The sequence below is a fragment of the Callospermophilus lateralis genome, unplaced genomic scaffold (assembly GCF_048772815.1).
Source record: "Callospermophilus lateralis isolate mCalLat2 unplaced genomic scaffold, mCalLat2.hap1 Scaffold_847, whole genome shotgun sequence".
Lineage (NCBI taxonomy): Eukaryota > Metazoa > Chordata > Mammalia > Rodentia > Sciuridae > Callospermophilus > Callospermophilus lateralis.
In genome coordinates this window covers 62,167-85,009 of record NW_027516554.1, presented here as the reverse complement: position 1 = coordinate 85,009, position 22,843 = coordinate 62,167, and the positions used below count along the sequence as shown (strand labels likewise).

The window sequence follows — 22,843 nt, the reverse complement described above, 5'->3', positions numbered from 1 at the left end:
ACCCTGTTCATGTATAGGCAGAACTAACATCATCAAAATGGCGATATTACCAAAAGTTCTCTATAGGTTTAATGCAATGCCAATCAAAATTCCATCAGCATTTCTTGTAGAAATAGATAAAGCAATCATGAAATTCATATGGAAAAATAAAAGACCCAGAATAGCAAATACAACTCTAAGCAGGAAGTGTGAATCAGGTGGTATAGCGATACCAGACCTCAAACAATACTACAGAGCAATAGTAATAAAAACAGCACGGTACTGGTACCAAAACAGGCGGGTGGACCAATAGTACAGAATAGTGGACCAATCCACAAAACTACAACTGTCTTATATTTGATAAAGGGGCTAAAAGCAAGAAATGGAGGAAGGATAGCATCTTCAACAAATGGTGCTGGGAAAACTGGAAATCCATATGCAACAAAATGAAAGTGAATCCCTTTCTTTCGCCATGCACAAAAGTTAACTCAAAATGAATCAAGGAGCTTGCTATCAAATCAGAGACACGGCATCTGTTACATGAAAAAGTTGGCTATGATCTACATACTGTGGGTCGGGCTCCAAATTCCTCAATAGGACACCCATAGCACAAGAATTAATAACTAGAATCAACAAATGGGACTTACTCAAACTAAAAAGTTTTTTCTCAGCAAAAGAAACAATAAGAGAGGTAAATAGGGAGCCTACATCCTGGGAACAAATCTTTACTCCTCACACTTCAGATAGAGCCCTAATATCCAGAGTATACAAAGAACTCAAAAAATTAAACAATAAGAAAACAAATAACCCAATCAACAAATGGGCCAAGGACCTGAAGAGACACTTCTCAGAGGAGGACATACAATCAATCAACAACCACATGAAAAAATGCTCACCATCTCTATCAGTCAGAGAAATGCAAATCAAAACCACACTAAGATACCATCTCACTCCAGTAAGATTGGCGGCCATTATGAAGTCAAACAACAACAAGTGCTGGTGAGGATGTGGGGAAAAGGGTACTCTTGTACATTGCTGGTGGGACTGCAAATTGGTGCAGCCAATTTGGAAAGCAGTATGGAGATTCCTGGGAAAGCTGGGATTGGAACCACCATTTGACCAAGCTATCCCCCTTCTTGGACTATTCCCTAAAGACATCAAAAGAGCGTACTACAGGGATACTGCTACATCAATGTTCATAGCAGCACAATTCACAATAGCTAGACTGTGGAACCAACCTAGATGCCCTTCAATAGATGAATGGATTAAAAAATGTGGCATTATTATACGATGGAGTATTACTCAGCACTAAAAAATTACAAAATCGTGGCATTTACAGAGAAATGGAGGGCTCTAGAGCAGATTATGCTAAGTGAAGCTAGCCAATTTCTAAAAAACAAATGCCAAATGTCTTCTTTGATATAAGGAGAGCAACTAAGAACAGAGCAGGTAGGAAGAGCATGAGAAGAAGATTAACTTTAAACAGGGATGAGAGGTGGGAGGGAAAGGGAGAGAGAAGGGAAATTTCATGGAAATGGGAGGAGACTCCCATCATTATACAAAATTACATATAAGAGGATGTGAGGGTAAAGGGAAAAAACAAGGGAGAGAAATGAGCTACAGTAGATGGGATAGAGAGAGAAGATGGGAGGGGAGGGGGAAGGGGGGATAGTAGAGGATAGGAAAGGCAGCAGAATACAACAGACACTAGTATGGCAGTATGTAAAAATGTGGATGTGTAACCGATGTGATTCTCCAATCTGTATATGGGGTAAAAATGGGAGTTCATAACCCACTTGAATCAAATGTATGAAATATGATATGTCAAGAGCTATGTAATGTTTTGAACAACTAATAATAAAAAAAGAAGAAGAAGAAAAAATAAGTATCAATTTTCTATATACCACCTATAACTTAATTTCCACTATATATATATACACACACATAAATATATTCACATAATTATGTGTATATATATAAATATATGTGTGTATATACATGTATAATACATACATAATTATGTATATATACACATAATTATGAGTATGTATATATTAGAATATATAGAGAAATTAGTATATATATGGAAATAGTATATATAGTGGAATGTATATATATATATATATATATATATATATACATATAAAGTGGGAATTAAGTTATAGGTAGTGTGTGTGTGTATTTACATTTGTGACTAAAAGTGCATGCAAACACACATACACACATATATATTTGTATACATATATCTGTGTGTGCATATTTTTCTTTATTCTTTTAAAAATATATACATAGAGTCACAGAAGTTGTCCTTTTCTGCTCTTAGAGTAACATAAATTTGTGAAGATTATTTGCAAATCAATAATTTTCCATACTGAGGAAGATTGGTATTAGTTCTTGTTTTATAAGTTTGGTAGAACTTGGCTGACAATCCTTCTGGTCCTTGGCTTTTCCTTGTTTATAGGCATTTAATTACTACTTCTATCCCTTTGCTTGGTATTAATCTCTTTAGGTTTCTTTACCCCATGGTTCAATTTGTTTCAGTAATATGAGTCTAGAAATTTGTCATATCTTCTAGATTTTTTTGTTTATTGGAGAATAAATTTTCAAAATAATTTCTAATATTCCTGGATTTCAGAAGTGTCTATTGTATCTCCCTTTTCAACTCCAATATTGTTGACTTGGGTCTTCTGTCTTTTTTGGTTAGTTTGGCTAAGGGTATGTCATTTTTTTCAATGAACCAACCCTCAATTGATTCTTTGTATTTTTCTTGTCTTCATTAATTTAAGCTCTCATCTTAATTATTTCCACACTTCTATTTGTTTTAGGGCCTTGAGGTATAACATTAGAGTATTTGTTTTTTAATATAAATATAAATGCTTAATGTACCATCTCTTGGTATTTATCCAAAAGAAATAAAATCAGGATATGGTAGTGATATAGGCACATTAATAACTATAGCAGCATAATTTACAATAGCCAAATAATGCAACCAGTCCAGATGCTCAGGTGAACGCATAAAGAGAATGTGGTGTATATATACATGATGGAGTTTTCCTCAGCTATAAAGAATAAAATTACGGTATTTTCCAGTGCATAGATGAAACTTATGAAATAAGCCAGACTCAGAAAGTCCAGAGTTGAGTGTTGTCTCTCATATGCAGAAGCTAGAGCAAAATAATGGGGGCAAAGTACAGGAGTTGCAACACCATGAAAATTGGGGAAGAAAATGGAATTGAGGAAGGAGGTTGAGTGATTGGGAAGGGATGGAAAAGGGGAGGAATAGCAGAATGAGGTCTACCAAATCATGCTGTATATCTGTGTGAATATACTATAGTGAATTTCACTGTTTATTTTTAAGTATCAATTTATATAAAAAATCAGGTCAGGAAAGGCCAGTGAAGTAGAGGGATGGGAGGAGAAGCTGAAGGAGAAGTTACTAAGAACCGAAATGGAACAAATTATATTCCTTGCATATGTGATTGTCAATATTGATTGCACTATTATGTATAGCTATAATGTACCAATAAAAAAAAATTTTCAGTTGGGCATGATGGTGCACACCTGTAAGCCCAACAGCTCAGAAGGCTGAGGCAGGAGGATTGTAAATTCAAAGCCAGCCTCAGCAAAATCAAGGCAATTACTCAGTGAGACCGACTCTAAATAAAATTTAAAAATAGGGCTGGGGATGTGGCTCAGTGGTGGAGTTCCCCTGAGTTCAATCTCTGTACCCACCCATCCTTCTCCCTGCCAAAAAAAATTTAAAAAATCTTTCCATACTGGGCTTTTCTGGATTACCAACCAAATAAAATTTAATACTAGATTTTCTTCTTGAAGCCATAGCACATAATCAAATTAAATGAGAAAAGAGAATGCATTAAGCATTTTAAAATTCACTAGAGAAAGAAGTCTAGGAGCCCTTATACTTTGCTGTTATACCTGTATATAACCACAAATATGCCAAAATGAAGGAGAAAAGTCTAATTATTTTTCCCATCACTACATATAAAATCTCTCTTTATCCTCACCCCACGTAATTATTCTTCTTCATAAAAAACTCTGCAAATGAATTGTCCAGACTTCTAATCCTATATGTTGCTTGACTTTTCTCTCAAAATTGCTCTATCGGGTATCCCCACTACAATTCATCCTTTAAAAACCAAGTCATTAATTATCTAATTTGCTAAATCAAATTGCCAATTAACAGAACTCATTTTACTGAATCTGCTATTGGTGTAAAACAGTAGATAAGAATTTTTTCCTTGAAACATGTTCCTTTGCCAGTTTCCAGAGTGATCTTAAAACATATTATCAATCTACCTTACTGAATCTTCCACATCTCTTCAAATTGATAATATCATAAGACTCCATGGCTCAGACTGGGATGTTTTCCATTTTCCACAAACGTACATTCCCTAAATTTATCCCAAATTTATATGTCTACCATAGAATTTTGTCCAAACTATAGGTACATATATTTCACTACTGACAAAGCATCTATGCTTGAATGTTTAACAGAGATCTCACACATCACTTCTAAAACCATGATATGCTCTACATGATGGCTCATGCCTGTAATCCCATAAATTTGGGAGGTTGAGGCAGCAGAACTAAAAGTTGTGAGTCCTTAAGCAATTTAGTGAGAATTTGTCTCAAAATAAAAACCCAAAAGGGATGGGGATGTAACTCAGATAAAGAAACCTTAGGTTTAATCCTAGGTTCCAAAAAAATAAAAATATAAAATAATGATCTTTGGACATAGATGGTTATTAAATGCTTGTCATATAGCTGGATGAATGAATGGATGCTTTAAACATTAAAGAGAGAGAGAGAGAGAGAGAGAGAGAGAGAGAGAGAGAGAGAGAGGGAAAGAAATCATGAAAGCATAAAATAAAGATGAACATCTGTTCTTAAGAAGAAAGAAGAAAACATAAGAAAAAAATCAGTATTTAATAAAAGCACAAAATAAACCAATTTTTTTTATTTGTTGAAGCTCGATGATGAGGAGAAGCTTAATAAACTAGTCTCTAGTTTCAGTTTTGTTTAAAAATTCTCCCCAAAGTATTATTGAACAACTTTTAAGAATATGTATTTGAAATCATTTTTTAAAAAGTTACTTTCTTCTATAATTTGAAAGATTGCATTTTTTAGTAGGGAAATGAGAAGAAGGAATATTTTTAAAATTTTTTTTAGTTGTAGATGGACACAATAGCTTTATTTACTCATTTACTCATTTTATGTGGTGCTGAGGATCTAACTCAGTGCCTCATACACGTGAGGCAAGTGCTCTGCCACTGAGCCACAACCCCAGCCCAGAAGGAAGTTTTTTGACCAATAAGAAAATAATAAAATCCTGACCCTACCATTTCATAACCAAAAGATTAAATTAAGAATACATTTTAAAAAGGAATTAAATTAACTCTTAAACACAAGTAAATAAAAATCGAAACAGAAAAAAAATCACTAATAACTTCTTCCACTTGACAAATATTTTAAAAATGAATCCAGCAATATGTTAAGAGGAAAGTAAACAGAATCTCAGCAATATTTGTGGCAAACTAATATTCTAGATAACAATTTTTAATTTTACCATAACTTTGCAAAAATGAATATATTTTACACCAAAATTCTTCTACTAGAAAAATTAAACTAATCAATAAAATAACTTTTAAAACTGTATAATAAAGGAAAATTGAAAAACTGTGTAATAAAGGAAAATTGAAAACAATCCAATGTCTGCTCATAATAAATTGACTAAATAACTTTTGTAAAAATATTATATTGTAACTTAAACTGATATTGCAAATAAACAATTTACAATAAATGAAAAACATTCACAATACTGCATGTTACAAAAGAGTAAAAAGAAGCCTGTGAATAGAATTGCCATATTCCCAAATATATATGATGCTCCATAATTTCATAGAAAAAATGTAAATGATAACACCAATAAAGAGAAAAGGATATTTTCTCTAGCCTGTGAGATTATAGGTAGGTCATCATTATGTTATCTATTTGCTTTTCTCCATTTTAAGTTTTCAAAGGAAACTTTATTATAAAATTTTGTACTATGAATAAATATCTTTTAGAGAATAAAAGTTAAACAGTACATTTTTAAGAAGTCCCATATCTTTTCATAAGTATAAATTAAATTTTGACTTGTGATACTATATTACTATGTTAAATATTGAAAACACAAAATTCTTCATTTACTGGGGGACATTGTAGAGGCTTAGTACCTGGGAACTATGAGCTGTTATTCCTGTTGAAATGCCTCCTAACACAGCCACCAGCTTGTTTCTCTTCTCATACCTACAGTCATAATTAGGAACTGGAGGACTCTCTCCTGAAAGCAAAGACATGGAACTCTCCATGGCCTTTATCTCAATAAAGTCAGAAATCCATATTGAAGAGGTGAAATTCCAGAGACAAATTGCACAATATATTCAGGTCCTTGTTGATTTTTTCTACAGCAAAAGCCATGGCCAGCAGGTGCTGATAATGCTTAGTAAGATCCTTAGAAGGCAAAGATGCAGAGATAGTCTTCCTTTTATTTCTAAAGTAGATAAGTCAAAAAAACACATGACAATCTAAGAAATAACTAAAATATTTGCTGTAGAAAATGTTGAGAAATTGGCTGCCTAAAAGATATTAACCTGACAGTCTGATGATTTACAGTCAGATTTACAGTTTGGGCTTTTTTATGTGCAGCTTGAGGCAGAGCAAGTAAGGTCAGAGATGAAGTAAATGGAATTAAATTTAGAATTCACATTTTCCTGTCTTGGATTATGTGATATATTTCTGGAAAATATATTTTACTAAATTACCCATGGCAATACACAAAAGTAGTTTCCAATAAACCAATTTAAATGGATATAAGTCAAAAAAATTCTCATCACCATGTCCTATAACTTTAAACAAGGTAAAATAATTCTCAGCTCTTGATTGCTTTTTAAACTTTCTTATGCACTTCATGGAAGTCAAATACTTACACAAGAACATAATCTGGCATATAAAATTTATCTTCAAAGACAAATTGGCTTCTGGTGTCACCATCAGTCACTCTTAGGAAAAAAAAAGTCCACCAGTAATGAAATCCCCATTTTGATAGTACCCAGGAGAAGCAGGTTTCATTAAATAATGAAACAATAGAATTTTTGTCCTGAGATACAAAGAGGAAAGCAACCAGCAGAGAAAAAGCAACAGGTAATTTCATATTAACATTGATAAATATTAATAGAATTATAAACCTCAAAAATATACTTTGTTGAAAATCTTGTCAAAAACTAATCAATGCTTAGAGTGCTTAAATAGTGCTCAAAACATATGCCTCTCCAATCAGTGTGGGGCAAGGTTATAAAAGATTTGATTTAGCCTGATGTTCATATGCTAATATGTAAACATCCTTTGGTTTGTGGGATTATTTCCAACTTTCACTTGTTCAGCCTACATCTCTTGTCCCATTTAGAGTTACTATATGTCTCTAAGGGATCAAAAGTTTCTAACTTTGCACCTGGTATCCATATTCTCATAAGAAAAACATTTAATTAAAAACAAATTTTAAATAACAGAAAACTCCTAGTAATTATTTATTCTCAGTAGATTCTAGAAAGGCCAACGTAAGTGCAATAGACTATATGCTGAAATTATGTTGCCATGAGTCAAGAAGCTTCATATAAATAATGCTCTTATGGTTATCAAACAATTAACAAAGTAGGAAGTCACAGAGATCAAAAAGAAGGGTATGAAAGGGTACAGTCAGGTACAGATGCTTCATTAGACTCCTGTATAACATTGGACCCTTGTATAATGTTGGACAAAAAAGGAATTACCCAATGTATATCTCTACAAAAACAAGCCAAAATATTTTCATTAGATAAAATCATTTCTGATCATTTCACAGAGCCAGTTATTTAGTTATATATGTCTAAAATGTTCAATTGTATATACTTATGGGGTATAACAGGATTTTTTTGTATGTTTGTTCATGGTACTAGATAAAACTCAAGGGTCCTCTGCCACCAAACCACATCCACAGACCTTTTCATTAATTTATTTTGGGAGAGGGTCTTCCTAAAATGTCCAGGCTGGTCTTGAACTTGAAAACCTCCTCCCTCAGTCTCCCAAGATGCTGATTTATAGGCATGCTCCACTGCTCCCAGCTTGGAATATTTTGATATATGTATGCATCATGGAATGATTAACTTTTCAATTTTCATATAGTCTTTTCCCTAGCAGCATAATTATTTCAAATTGATTTACTCCACAGAGAAGAAATCAAGGGAATATTTACAGCTAAGATCTATTATGTGTGAGAATCTGTTTATAGCCTTTGATCTAATAACATGTATTCATAACTACAAACTAAAATGTACATCAGATATTATTTTTATTTTCTTCCAATCAAAGTGATCTATATTATCAAGTCCTATCCAACCCATTTTGTTTACTATCAAAAAGAGGGTAATATCCTCTATAAAATTACACACACATTTCATTGTTTGGAAAATTAAGAAAAACCTACCTTTATCCATATTCGATCTTGACTTCTTCTGATCACCATCTCATTCAGGTGATAGGTGTTCTCTGAAGGACAGTGCTGCAGATTTTGAACCAAGTTTGAGTAAAGGAATCTGCCAATGCTGCCATTCCCAGTACTAAAAGTCCTGCTTTTCCAAGTTTTGCCAGGGGTACATTGATAAGGTATTCATAAATTATGACCATACAGCATTTTATCAATGTATAGAAAGATGGTACGCCAAGTTATATATATCCATATTCTGAATAATTCTCAGAAATTTTGTATCTTCTGGCTCATGAAATACATGTAGTCATGTGTGTAAATCTAGTGGATAAAATTACCAGTTGTGAAATTTTTAATTTACTAGATGTTATTGAAATAATTTCTAAATTGCTTGATTATCTAATAGTCCTTCTAATACTTCAAATATATACCTCTAATTCTGCTGCTAGATCATCTTTCTTATTCTAGCATTAGCCCACATAAATTATTGACAGCACCTGGTAATAATATAAATGCAAATCCTGCTTTGCAAATTCTCTTAGAAATTCTGAAATTTATCCATATTTTCATTTACCCACAGTTAAAATGATCTTCCAGAACCATGTTCATTTCTCTATTCTATGTCTGTGTTTTTATTTTGCTTTCATTGGGCATGTGTCAACCCCTAAAAGATAGACTATACAATTTATAATGTATATGAGGATTTCTTATAGATCTTGCAAATTTATATCAAGAATAAATATAATTGCTATTGCTGATTATACCATTATATCATTTTACTCTTTTCATGACTAAATTTTATTTTAAATGTTTCAGAAGCAAATAAATAGGGTAATTACTTTCCAATTTACTGTAGAAAAACAAAAATTTTTGTGATCTTCACTGGATAAATTTTAGAAGTGGTTTTGAATTTTTATTCCAAATCACATCACTCATTATCTTTGTCAACATATATAAAAAACAACTAAGCTTTTTTTGAATTATGTATGGCCTTGCTTCACTCTTCACTTGTGAGTAAAGAAGAACAATTTAAAAATCACAGAATAAATAAAACTTAAAGATCTTACCATTTCTGATTGATGCTTTTTGTTGGTGGTGGTGCTAGGGATTGAATCTAGGACCTTGTGCATGTGAGGTAAGCACTCTACCAACTGAGCTATATCCCAAGCCTGATGCTATTGCTTTTGTAACTAATAATTAATTACATGTTGTGAACAATTTAGTTCTTAATTTTTTTCAGATTTTAATTTTTAATAGCTTTGGTCAAATGTAGTCATCATGTTTAAAATACTTCCACATCAAAGAGGTTTTTTTCCTTTTTAGTTTAATCAAAAGAAAAATAAATTCATTGGATCACAATACTTCTTTGCAAAATCATCAAAAAGTTATTATTTTATTGTTTTATTTAGAATTAAGTAAGACATAGATGTTCAACAGGATTATAGTCCAGAAGAGACAAACAGGTTTTTTCTGATGGTGACACTTGCACCTTCGGTAACTCAAAAAAGCTGTCTGTCTAGGATTGGAACTCAGCATGATCTGCAGACTTACTCTTTCAACTTAAAAGAATTTTTCTACAAATTGTTGAAAATTTTTCAAAAAATTAAATTGTTGTTAATTTTTTTAACAACAGAGACATATTATTCATATGTCTAGTTGGGTGTGCATTCCACTCTTATTTGGAATACTTTATCTCATTCCTCTTTACTTTGTAGCTCTATTATTTCAGTTTCCACTTTATGTGTGGAGTGATACTTTTATTTAGTGAAATATTATTTTACATCACACTGAAACACCTAATTATTTTCTAAATATCCAGCTTTTCAGTAACATTAGAAGTTGTTTTTCAGTAAAATAACTTTTCATTTGTGCTTTGGCATGTAAGGAAATTTGAAATTATTACTTTGTCTTAACAGGTTTAAACTGAACAGAGAAATCAGCAAGCTTCTTAAATCCAATGGAGAAGCAAGTCAGAGGGCAAACCCTTGTTCACAATATTTCAGAGACCTAAAGACAAATACAGAGAATTATATCTTCTTCTAGCAGAAACTTCTTCTAGCCTCAGTTTCCCACCAAGAGGAAGAAAATGGAAATGTAACAGCAATGGTCCAGTCCAGATGCACAGGATCACCAAAGACAGATCCAATCACACACCTGTAGAATTTTTCATCTTCCCCACATCTTACCACTACATTACTAGAGACACATATGTTTAGAACCTTCTTTTACACCATACATTATGTCTAGCTATCAAAAAAATTATAAACCAGAAAAAGGCAGAAAACATGGATTTAAGAGACAGAACAGCATCAGAACCAGTCAGATATAGCAGGGATGTTGGCTAATCAGATAGGGAACTTAAAATATCTATGATTAATATGCTAGGGGACCTCAGACAGAAAACTTAAGACAACTATGATTAATATACTAGGGGACCTAATGAACAGGCAGCATGCAAGAACAAATGGGCAATTTAAGTAGAATTATGAACTTTCTTATTAGGAACCACCCCCAAAATGCTAGAGATAAAAATCTCTATAAGAAAAGTCATAATGCCTTTGATGGGCTTATTAGTAACCTTCACATTTTTGAAGAAAGAAACCCTGAGCTTAACAATATCTCAATATAAAACTTCAAAACTGAAAAACAAACAGAAAGAAGAGAAAAGAAAAAAGAGAATATTCTAGTCTGTGAGTCAACTACAAGAGTTGAATAACTATTATAGAAAGAGAGACAATAAATATTTGAAATAATAATGACTGAGAAATTCCCCCAAATTAATGTCAGACACACCAAAGTACAGACCCAGGACATTCAGGGAAAACCAAGCAAGCAGACCAATGAAAATAGATGTGCACACACACTCATACACACTTGCACACATAAGCATAACATATTCTAACCACAGAAAATCAAAGGTAAAGAAAAATTCTGAAAGAAGACATATAGTATATACATATGGTAGATATATTATCTTTACCATATATAATAAAATATAAACATATTTAATACCCAAATGATGTTAAACATTTTATATATACATATATATGTGTGTGTGTGTGTGTGTGTGTATATATATATATATATATATATATATATATATATATATTATATATATCAAACTATGTAGGTTAGTTATATAGTATAACATAAATATGTATATATATGTTAGTTAAATATGTATGTGTATATGTGTGTGTATTATATATATACATATATATTAATATTTATATATATATATATATATATATATATATATACACACACATATATATATTACCTTTACATCACTATAACAAAATGCCTGATACACATCACTTATCAAGTAAAGACAGGGTTATTTGGGCATGGTTCTGCAGGTTCAAGTTCAACATTGTACAGCCACATACATGGTTTGGATCTCAGGTGAGAATTCCAAGATGTGCCACTATTCCCTTTAGGATATATCCCAATGATCTAAGAACCTTCTACTAGGCCTAATTTCTTAAAGGTCCAAAGCACCTACCTATAGCACCACCCTGGGGACCAAGCCTTTACATTATAGACCTCTGGAGAACACTCATATAAACCATAGCATTTTGCATATATAATTTTAGAATGTTTTAAATATATATATATATATATATATATATATATATACTATAAAAGGAAGAATATAAAGCAAATTTCCTAAACTATTGAAATAATACAAAGTCCCTGTGGGACAAAAGACATTTTCTAATACATGGAACATCTGCATCATCAAATGTGGGGATTACCAACTCATGTGTATCATACTTCTGCTTCTTTGCACTTGGGAAATTTTAAGACAATGGAGACCAATGTGCTCATGTTCTTATTCTCCTATCTTTAAGAAAGGAAATGGAACCTATCAAACTAACATTCTGGCGAAGCATTACATTCTAACATCCAATAAAATTGCTTCTTCAGACATGTAAATCTTTCTCTCATAATGTAGGTTACAATAAGTAAATAAAATTTCCAAGTGTATCAGAGCAATAGAATTAAAATACTTGCTCTCTCTGAGGCCTCAGGATTTGTTTCATATTGTAACAAATTGAGCTGAATTTCAAAGGAATCATGTCCATGTTGCATGAGGTTGATCAGCTAAGGTGGGTCTGTGAAATAAACCATTGTTGACATTGGATAAAAGGGATGCAAATACTCAGCACTACCATCTCAAGAGGAAGGAAGTAAAATGATAAAAGATGGAAAAATATTCTTGTTGCTAAGTGATAAATACACCCACTATATGCCCAGCTCTCTGCTAAATCTGTGAGATTTGGAGTCCAAGCCTTCTTTTTCAGTTATCAAATGTATGGGTGATACAGATGAAAATTGAAATTTTGAATGCAAAGATGGACACCACAGTGTCAAGGGAAAATTGGGAATGAGTTAGGTGTTGAAAAAATGAGACTTTTTCCACCTAAAGAAAAAACTTTTTTAGGTTTTTTGCATTTTATGTCAGTCAGCCTACATGTGTTGCGGCTTAGTGCTTTGTCATTTCCTCATCTTGTTATTTCCTGGAGTGAGGAAAATAGAGGAGTTGTACAGTAAACTCCCTTAACCTTACGCAAGAAGGGAAATCCTGAGTTAAATGCACAGTCACCAAACAAGCTAATCTATATCTACTAGTGTTGAACTATCTAAAAGGAAATAAAGTGTTGATCATTCATGATTCATTTTCCCTGGAATCTTACAAACCGAACACTCCTGGATGCACAAACTGAGAAGGGAGAGAGAGAAAGAAAGAGAATGAATTCATGCAAATCATCTGCACTACAATGCATAGGTAAACCTGTAACTCTTTCATTTCTTCCTTAGATATTTTATTAGAAAAGGAGATAAATATGGTGAGGGGAAAGACAATAGAAAAATACTCAGTGGAATTAAGAAAAAAATAGGAATGAGAAGAGGAAAAAAGGAGGTTTAATAAGACAGAGAGAGAGAAAAGAGAGAGAGAGAGAGAGAGATTGAGATTGAGACTGATTAGAAGACTATATGTCATACTGGAAGCTTGTTGACTTGAATGCAAGGAGAGCTACCAGACTGCTATTTCTCCTTTTCTTTGATGCCTTGAGTCACTTCACTTCTGTGGAACTCACTTTCCTTGTCCTTAAAATGTATATTAGAAAGAGGGGGGAAGCTAATACAGGATTGTCAATGCTTTATCTGATTAACTTACAGCAAACTTGATAAATGAGACACTGAAGAGAAAGGAGAGACAAGAAAAGCAGAAGGGATAAAAGGAAGAGAAACAAAAAGAGCCTTATAAATATGAAAATACTTTTTTAACTGGAAGAACTAGAAGGAAAAAAATTGTATAACTGAGTTCATGAGTCAAAGTCTTAATATTTGTCATGGATTACTCTTAAAGTGGGGTCCTCATACCAGCAGCATCTGCAACCCCTGAAAACTTGTTGGTTCCAAATGAGCTCCTCCAAATTGCTAACTCTGGGGGTAAGGTTCAGCTATCTGTTTCAGCAAGCCCAGCAGGTGATTTTGCTGCATGCTGACACTTGAGAATTACACAATACAAACAATGCGAGTGGAAAGAAACAAGAAAAAATAAGACTCTCTTAAATCTCTGTTGTTATCTTGTCCCAGGAAGATTGACTGTGTTTGAGTCTGCCTTTCTACAGAGAGAAGATTCTTCTCTTCCCAGGCATTCTTATGGACTGTGGCCAGTGCCTCCATCCTGCTTCTCAGTGCCTGTTTTATCACCAGATGTATCGGTGGGTTCTGAAGGTCAAGTTTAATCCAATTCTCCACAATAATATTAAGAGTAAACTCTTCCTTGCTGTCTCTGGCTTTTCTTCTCCTGAAACATGTATTCTATTTTGTTTTTTTTCCCTCTTAATCTCCGGGCTATACTTCAAGCCAGAAACCCCAAACTACTAGAGGACCATTACCAGATTTCAGTGATCTCTGGCACAGTTTTCACCTCCCTGTTGCTAGAGCCCTTCCCATTGTACCCTTATCATTAATGTACTCTTCTCTGTGAGACAATAAACTGGAACTTGGATTCACTGGTCAGGAACAGATGTAAAAACAAATTACTTTTTTGTAAGAAAGGGTTGAGAAGTTAAACTTGGAATAAGAGGAAATGCAAACATGTTTGGTTTTTCTAGATTTTTGGGTCTGAAATAAAGTGTACTCGTCTTCAAAAGTCAGGAAAACTATGAAATATGAAACTGTCTTCTCCTTTTTAGGAAGTGAATCCCCTTGCCTCTGTAGATGGAATGAAAAGTAAATAGGATATAAACATCATAATAATTAATGCCACTTTTGTTATGAACACTAAACTGAGAAAAATTATAAATTACAACAAAAAAATGAACATTAACTGGGCCCTTTTTCTTACAGTGACATATCACAGCTTTCAAATTCGTGATGAGAAAAAGTCCCGACCACATGAGAATTTACGGGAGCTCTCCTGCAATAATGATGGTTCAGGTATAACAGGCCCCACTGTTGAATATCAAAATTTATAAATCTACACTTTATGGCTTCTAGACTGATTTTGGAATAAGAAAATTATCTTTGGATAAGATCCTGTTTTTTAAAACAAAATGTGAAATCCTGTCTACACTATAAAAGAATGTTGAGGAAATGGTCGGGATAGACGACAAAACTTTGGAAATGTAATTAGCATTGAGGCAGAAAATTTCAGGGACATTTGAGAAAAGTTTAGAATAAATTAGAGGATGTGTCTGAACAGTAAATCTGTAAACAGAAAGTGTATAACATTTTCTTTTTCTTTCACCTGTATCCAAAATAAGGTAAAAGAAAAAAAGAGTACAGAGTAGAGAATTTGGTAGTACCTCAGAAATAAATTGTAAACACCTGTATATCTTTTCTTGCTACAAGTCTTAGAAAAATGCTACATGATACTGGGAAATGGACTTTCTTCTTTGAGTTATAATTTTCTCACCATTAAATTGAGAGATTTTGGTGGGTTTTTTTTTAAAGAAACTTCAAAGGCTAAAATTGTATTATTCTTAGAAATTTTGCCCGTCTTTATGCCTTGGTTGAGAATACATTTTTAGGTAGCAAAAGAGACACTTGCTTAGGAGTCACCCAGAAAAAAAAAAATGCATAGCTTGCATTTTCTGCCCTTAATAATCTAAGAACAAACGAAAGAGTTCTGTATCAATTGTATAACTTAAATAGATGGCATGTATTGTTGTATTTATTAGCACTGACATTTAGAAAATGAAGATATGTTCAAAAGACAAGAAAAATGTTGTTTAAATATTTACTAATACTGGAACTATCTAAAGTCTTAGTAAGATGTGGGGAATTAACAAGGATTTCTGAGGTTTCTATTATCAATGCTGGACTCCATAGGATCAGAAGAAATGTTATGTTTCCTTACTCAGTTCATTTGAGGCACTAACTGAAATGTCTCTTCTCCTAGGATCAGTTAAGAATTGCTGTCCATTGAACTGGAAACATTTTCAATCTAGCTGCTATTTCTTTTCTACAAACACCATGTCCTGGTTATCAAGTTCAAGGAACTGCTCAGGCATGGGAGCTCACCTGGCGGTTATCAACACACAGGAGGAACAGGTAATTATAGTACAGGCTCCTCCAGTGTTGATGTAGTATTCTCCACATAATCCATCCCTTTTCCCATACATGGGCCAGTGTTTGACCCAAACTACAGTTTATTAAATAAACATAATTCAATGCATGCTGCTTCTAACACTTCTAATATTTGTTTTAATTTATCTTCATTACTAGATTAACCTAACAAAAAGGTGATTTCCTTGTGGAGTTACACTATTATTTAGGGGAAAGAAAATTGGGAATTAATTTTAGAATAACCCTTTTGTTTATGAACATATCATATGAGAGAAGAAAGGCAACTACTGTCCATTATTTTTAAATTATGATTACAAATGTTTTGTGCTATAGATATACAAGAGATTTGACTATCTATAAAAGTAGATAAACTTTGAATTAATCATTGAAATTCTCCTGTTGATTGTTACCTTTTAAGTTTCATTTTAATGTGTATTTTACTACAATAAAAAATTAGAAGGTAATCCTTGATGACATTATTATTTCAGATTCATTGATCTATCATTTCTTGTCTTGACCCTACTTTACCTCTTTCAATTGCAATTACTTGCAACATCTCTTCTGAAGTGAAATAGCTTATTTTCTCTTTTTTTGATTTTATATCTTCCATAGGAATTCCCTTACCATGCAAAACCTAAAAAGAGAGAGTTTTTTATTGGACTGACAGACCAAGTGGTTGAGGGTGAGTGGCAATGGGTGGATGGCACACCTTTCACAGAGTCACTGAGGTAAGTATCTTCCTGTAGGAAAATAACCACATTACCCACAGTCCTAAAGTTAGACCACTGTTGAGGGTCATTCTCAAAACTTTTTTGTTATTGTTGATACATGAAGAACATTCAGGTTGTATTAGATTCTTAAAGAGGAAAAACTCGTATAGAAGAGAGAAAAGAGGCACAATCTCTTACTTCTCCCATTTCCTGGTACTGTCTCAAGAATCAAGGAGAAATGATCAATGAAAATATGAAGAAGATTAGAATGAAATATGTGCTCATTGAAGTTGCAAAAGAAAGAATAGAATAAAGTTTTATGCCCCCAAACTAGATAAATGAAAAAAATAGTGTTTTGAGAAAGCATGTAAAACTTTTTAAAAATGGTTTCCCACTTATAATGTGAAAGTGGGAACCCTTTGAAAATGTCCCTTTTCTCCTTGATAATTGTATTGAATTATTAGAACACAGCACTTAAGTTTTTCTCTCATTTGTTATTTCATTTAACCTAAATTACCCCTTTCTGAGAGACATCAATGTACTTAGTCTTCATCTAGCATTTGGGGAAGCTAAATGTCAAAGGATTAAATGTCTTACTCAGCTAATAAACTGCAGTTTTAAGAATACAACCCAGAGGCTCGGATTCTCTAGAGAAGTTGCTTCATTACAGCACTGTAAAATTTAAGGGTGTACCTAAGTTAACACATACTCTGAGTAGAAAAAGAGAACCAACTTTAACATAAGGTAAGAATGCAAAGGAAATAAATCCATTAGATAATCAAACCTCCCCATAACTTCTCCTTAGGGGTCTAAAACCATGAAGAGGCATGGCAGAATAGAAAGTCTAAAGAATCCAGTTCAGTTTTAAAACCCACAAATTGGACAAATGGTCTTGCTTTTCTGAGACTCCTTTTCTTCCCTGACAAAATAAAGATAATAATTTCTACATCACAAGATTATTGTAAATAACACAAATGTGGTTTGCCTTATGTATTAGGTAACTTTATTTCCTCTTGCTGGGATTTAAAATCTCCCATGTTGGTCTTTTTCAGCTTCTGGGATGCAGGAGAGCCTAACAATTTAATTACACTGGAGGACTGTGCCACCATCAGGGACTCTTCAAATGCAAGGCAAAATTGGAATGATATACCCTGTTTCTACAACATGTTTCGGATTTGTGAAATGCCAGAAATAAATGCTGCAAACTAAGACAAATCTTTAAGAACTATTTGCATGACTTAAATATATAAATGATAATGAACAAGAACATGAACATATCCATAGCCCAACAAGAGAAAATATTCATTGCATACCATAAGGACTTCATAAGTATTCATTACTCAGATATAAATAAAACAAGTGTTTTTCAATGTTATAATTTATGATGCTGACTGAAGTACATTCTACTCCATGTTAGTTCCTCCTCTCAGAATTTTCAAAGCAATCCACTAGTCATGAGAAGCAAGGAACTCTCCTTTTGATACACTCACCTCATTGGTATTTATATGAAAGTACAGGAACATAGAGCAAGTACAGAGTAAAACAAAGAAGATTTTGGAAATTCCTTTGAATGATTGCCTGGTTGTCCCTTTCTAGCTCCTAAAAAGCCTGTCTTTTCTCATGTTGTTTTTCATCTCCTGTTCAAACATACATCTTCTCTATGTTTTCCTGTATAATAACGAAGATGCATCTTCAAGTCATGAGATAAAATATATGTTGATTTCTATGTTCCTCTGACTAAACATTTCTGATGACTCCTATGTCTTGTAAAACTTTTATTAAATAAATCTATATGGTTTCATTTTATTAATTTATCTTCTGAATTAGGACATCAGCCATGAATGTTGTGATTCATAAGAAGAAAATTATTCATTTTGCTCCTATACAAAGAAATTATACAACATGATACTTTTTCAATATTAAATTTAATTTTATTTTTATTAAGTGAAAAATTAAAAATCTAAAGGTTTTAGAACTTCAAAAATTGTATGTTTTATAGATTACCATATAAAACTTTTTCCTAAAATGTTGCTCAGTCTGGACTAGGGGTGCAGCTCAGAAGAAGAGCTCTTGCCTAGCATGTACAAGGCCTGGGTGGCAACTTATAAAAATAAGTTGTTCCGAAGTAAAGAAAAATTATAAAGAATCATGTAAAGTGTTCTTACTCTTGTATTTCCTCTTTCCAGTCCCTTTCCCTTTCTTGATGATGCAGTCTGATAATCATTCAATACGTGGAGCAAGATCTTTTATATATGTATTTATAAGTACAAGTCTTGCAATCAAGTTTAAAATTTTCTCCACAATCATGAAATTCATCTGGAAAAATAAGAGACCCAGAATAAAGCAATTCTAAGCAGGAAGAGTGAAACATGTGGTATATCTATACCAGACCTTAAACTATACTACAGAGCAATCGTAACAAAAACAGCATGGTATTGGCACTAAAACAGACTGGTAGAGCAATGGTATAGAATAGAGGATACAGAGGCTAACCCACAAAATTACAACTATCTTATATTAAACAAAGGTGCCAAAAGCGTGAACTGGAGAAAAGTTAGCACCTTCAAGAAATGGTGCTGGGGAAACTAGAAATCCATATGCAACAAAATGAGATTAAATCCCTATCTCTCACCATGCACAAAAGTTAATGCAAAATGGATTGTGGATCTAGGAATTAAACCAGAGACTCTGCGTCTACTAGAAGAAAAAGTAGACCCTAATCTTTAGCACATGGGCTAGGCCCCAACTTCCTTAATAAGATGCCTATAGCATAAGAATTAAAACCAAGAATCAATAAATGGGATGGATTTAAACTAAAAAGTTTTTCCTCAGGAAAAGAAACAATCTGTGAGGTGAACAGAGAGCCTACATCCTGAAAGCAGATTTTTACCCCTCACACATCAGATAGAGCTCTAATCTCTAGGGTATATAAATAACTCAACAAGCTAAGCACCAAAAAAAAAAAAAAAAAAAAAAACCAAATAATCCAATCAATAAATGGGCCAAGGACCTAAACAGACACTTCTCAGAAGAGGATATACAATCAATCAACCAATATATGAAAAAATGCTCATCATCTCTAACAGTCAGAGAAATGAAAGTCAAAAGTACTCTAAGATACCATCTCACTCCAGTCAGAATGGAAGCTATTATGAAGACAACAACAAGTGTTGGCAAGGATGTGGGGAAAAAGGTACAGTCATACACTGCTGGTGGGACTGCAAATTGGTTCAGTCAATTTGGAAAGAAGTATGGAGATTCCTTGGAAATCTGGGAATGGAACCACCATTTGACCCAGATATTCCTCTTCTCAGACTATACCCAAAGGACCTAAAAGCAGCATACTACAGGGACACAGCCACATGAATGTTTACAGCAGCACAATTCATAATAACAATTCATAATAGACAATTTTGGTATAGTAATAATGAGAATTTTACTTTTTGCCTAGAGTTTTATTTTTATATTAAGCTAGCTAAGATAACGAACACTTTATTGCATAAAAGCTGCTATTGTGAGCACTTTACTTTGCTCTTGTTTTCTCTGGTATAATATATTAATATTTTATATATTTTAAATATAATAATATTTATTATATTTTACAAAGAAAGCTTCTAATGGTTAACATTGAGTAGAACATTTGCTACAGATTTAGTGTAGGCACCCTTTAGAATATTCCTTTTATTCCTCATTTGTTAAAAAGTTGGAACTAAGTGGTTTATTGATTTTATTAGATGATACTTGCTATCTTTTAAATATGGTTTGACCATGTCCTCTGAAGTTGCATGTGCTGCAAACTTGCCTCCAGAGTGGCATGTAAGAAGTGGTGGAATCTTTAATAAGTGGGGCCTGAGGGAAAGTAATTAGGCCAGTTGAGAGCACTGCCCTTGGAAGGGACTAATGTAGTTTTCATGAAACCCAAGTGAGCTCCTCTGAGAGTAGGTTGTTATAGAAAGGGTGGGAAAAGCCCCTGTATCCTTCTTGCTTCCTGTCTCTTGATGTGACTGCTGTTTCCCTCTCACATGCCCTCCCACCATGATGCCACCCTCTGTATTGTGATCTAGCCTGAATGCTTCCACCAAAAAGTAAACTGATAGGGTTAGCTGACTCATCAGCATCCAAACTATGAGCGGAATTAACCTCTTTTCTTTATACATTTCCAAGCCGCTTGTATTTTGGTAGAGCAACCGAAAATGGACTATGACAATGCTCAAGCACCTCTTTTCCAAAATAGTTGCAAGGACTGGAGGTGGAGCTATGGAACAGCGTTTGCCTAGCATGCATAAAGCTGTGGGGTTAATCTCAAGAACCACAAAATAAATAATAAATACTGATGTGACTAATTACATTATCAGATTTTCAAATTATCTACATAAATATTTTTTATTAGTTTCTATTAACTGCACACTAGATAATGCAAAGATAATGAAACTGGTTCTCATGGAATAGATGATTCTTTCCATCAAAACACCACACATGTGTTTTAAAAAACAAATTCTTCTTCAAGGGTTGTAATTAAAAGTAGCTGTCTTCTTCTAACTTCTGATTCCTAAATCAGAGGAGCAACTACATTCAACTCTTTAGATGTTTCTTTATCTAATGAGTTCCAGGTTTCTACTCTCAATAGCTTCTAAATATAGTTTGTATTACAACTCTTTGGTTTCTTATTAAATTTTTGATTAGTTTCTATTAACTGCACACTAGTGAACAAGACTATCTCCCTTCTCTTTCTGTTTCACATATGTACAATGTCTATTCTTTTATCACTATGTGATCACTTATTTTTAAGTTTGTACTTAAATGTTAAGTATTCAACATTTACATTGTTGTGAATTTGAAAATATTATTCACAGCTGAATCATGTACTAGTATGTATTATATACATCTAATATTATCATGTACTCTTAAAGCATTCTGATTTTCACTGTGGTTAGTATTGTCATTATTTTTCATATTTATTTAGTTTTCTATGTACACATATAATCCATCTCTTAACTCTCCAGAACTGCACATCACCTCTCAATGCATTCAAATTTGTTCTGTAAGCCCCATATATTTGTAGGTGGAAAATCCATGAAATATTTTCCCCATTTCCAGCTCTGAACTGGGACTGCTTTGTGGTTTGTTTTAGAGCTATCATCTTGTTGATTTTTTATTATATAAAGGAAATAATTTATAATTTTAAGATTACTTCCAATTATGATACAACCATACAATGAAATACTATTCACTTATAAAAAACAAGGTAAAAACAATTTCCAAACCATTATTATGTTTAAAAAAGATGTTTAGGAATATGTAAATATTGATTATATCAGTATAAAATATTGTGGACTACATATTAACATGTTCATATAGTATGCATATGTCTATATTTCATATAGTACATAGCTAGCTTATACAGTATACATATTTAACCCTTCATTTGTAGAATATATAGTTATATATTATGTAAACATATGGAAATATATATAAGAAACCAATAATCATATTTCCTCTGAAGGGGCATTGGGGGACTGAAGATTTATTTCATACTTTTATTTATGTGTTTCTTGTTTTTCCTCTTTAATACACTTGTATATTTAAAAAAATAAAAATGAAAACACTGCTTAAAATCTTTTGAGTGTTTCAAGCTTCTAGAATATTATGAAGTACTAAAATTTAGAGTTTAGTTTTATTAAATTACTGTCAGTTATGTTTCAAAAAATTGTGAATAGGAGATGTACTATGAGAATTGAAAACAGACCGAAAATGACTAAGGTTGGTAACAGAGAGATAGATTCAAAGGCCATGAGGCTTAAGGTGTAGTGATGGCATTGGAGGTGACGAAAGATGATTGACATTTGGAGAAACACATTATACAGAGATAGACATAACTGAATAAATTATCACATTTTATTGACACCTGAATCTCTACCTATATACAGGTTTATATGAATTAATAATTGAAGAATTAACTGAACAAAGCCTAGTAGCATCTACATAAAATTATTATAACAGGCTTTGTGCTATGTAATTTAGTGTATATGGTAGATAGGATTAAAAC

The 22,843-nt window shown here is 32.8% G+C and overlaps 1 protein-coding gene across 1 annotated transcript; it reads left to right on the top strand.

Moving 5' to 3' along the window:
- The first annotated feature begins 13,255 nt into the window (after window positions 1-13,255).
- LOC143386799 (C-type lectin domain family 4 member E-like) lies at window positions 13,256-18,006 on the top strand. Its single transcript, XM_077108508.1, has 6 exons — window positions 13,256-13,292; window positions 14,143-14,235; window positions 14,867-14,956; window positions 15,921-16,072; window positions 16,700-16,815; window positions 17,850-18,006. Exons 1-6 carry the CDS (start codon window positions 13,256-13,258, stop codon window positions 18,004-18,006), a joined length of 645 nt encoding a protein of 214 aa, XP_076964623.1.
- The last annotated feature ends 4,837 nt before the right edge of the window (window positions 18,007-22,843 follow it).

Excerpts from the sequence above, each read along its gene's own strand:
- LOC143386799 (XM_077108508.1), top strand. The coding sequence starts at position 13,256 with ATGAATTCATGCAAATCATCTGCACTACAATGCATAG. Across the intron at positions 14,236-14,866 it reads TTTTATCACCAGATGTATCG|TGACATATCACAGCTTTCAA; the intron begins GTGGGTTCTGAA and ends TTTTTCTTACAG. Across the intron at positions 16,073-16,699 it reads TCAACACACAGGAGGAACAG|GAATTCCCTTACCATGCAAA; the intron begins GTAATTATAGTA and ends TATCTTCCATAG.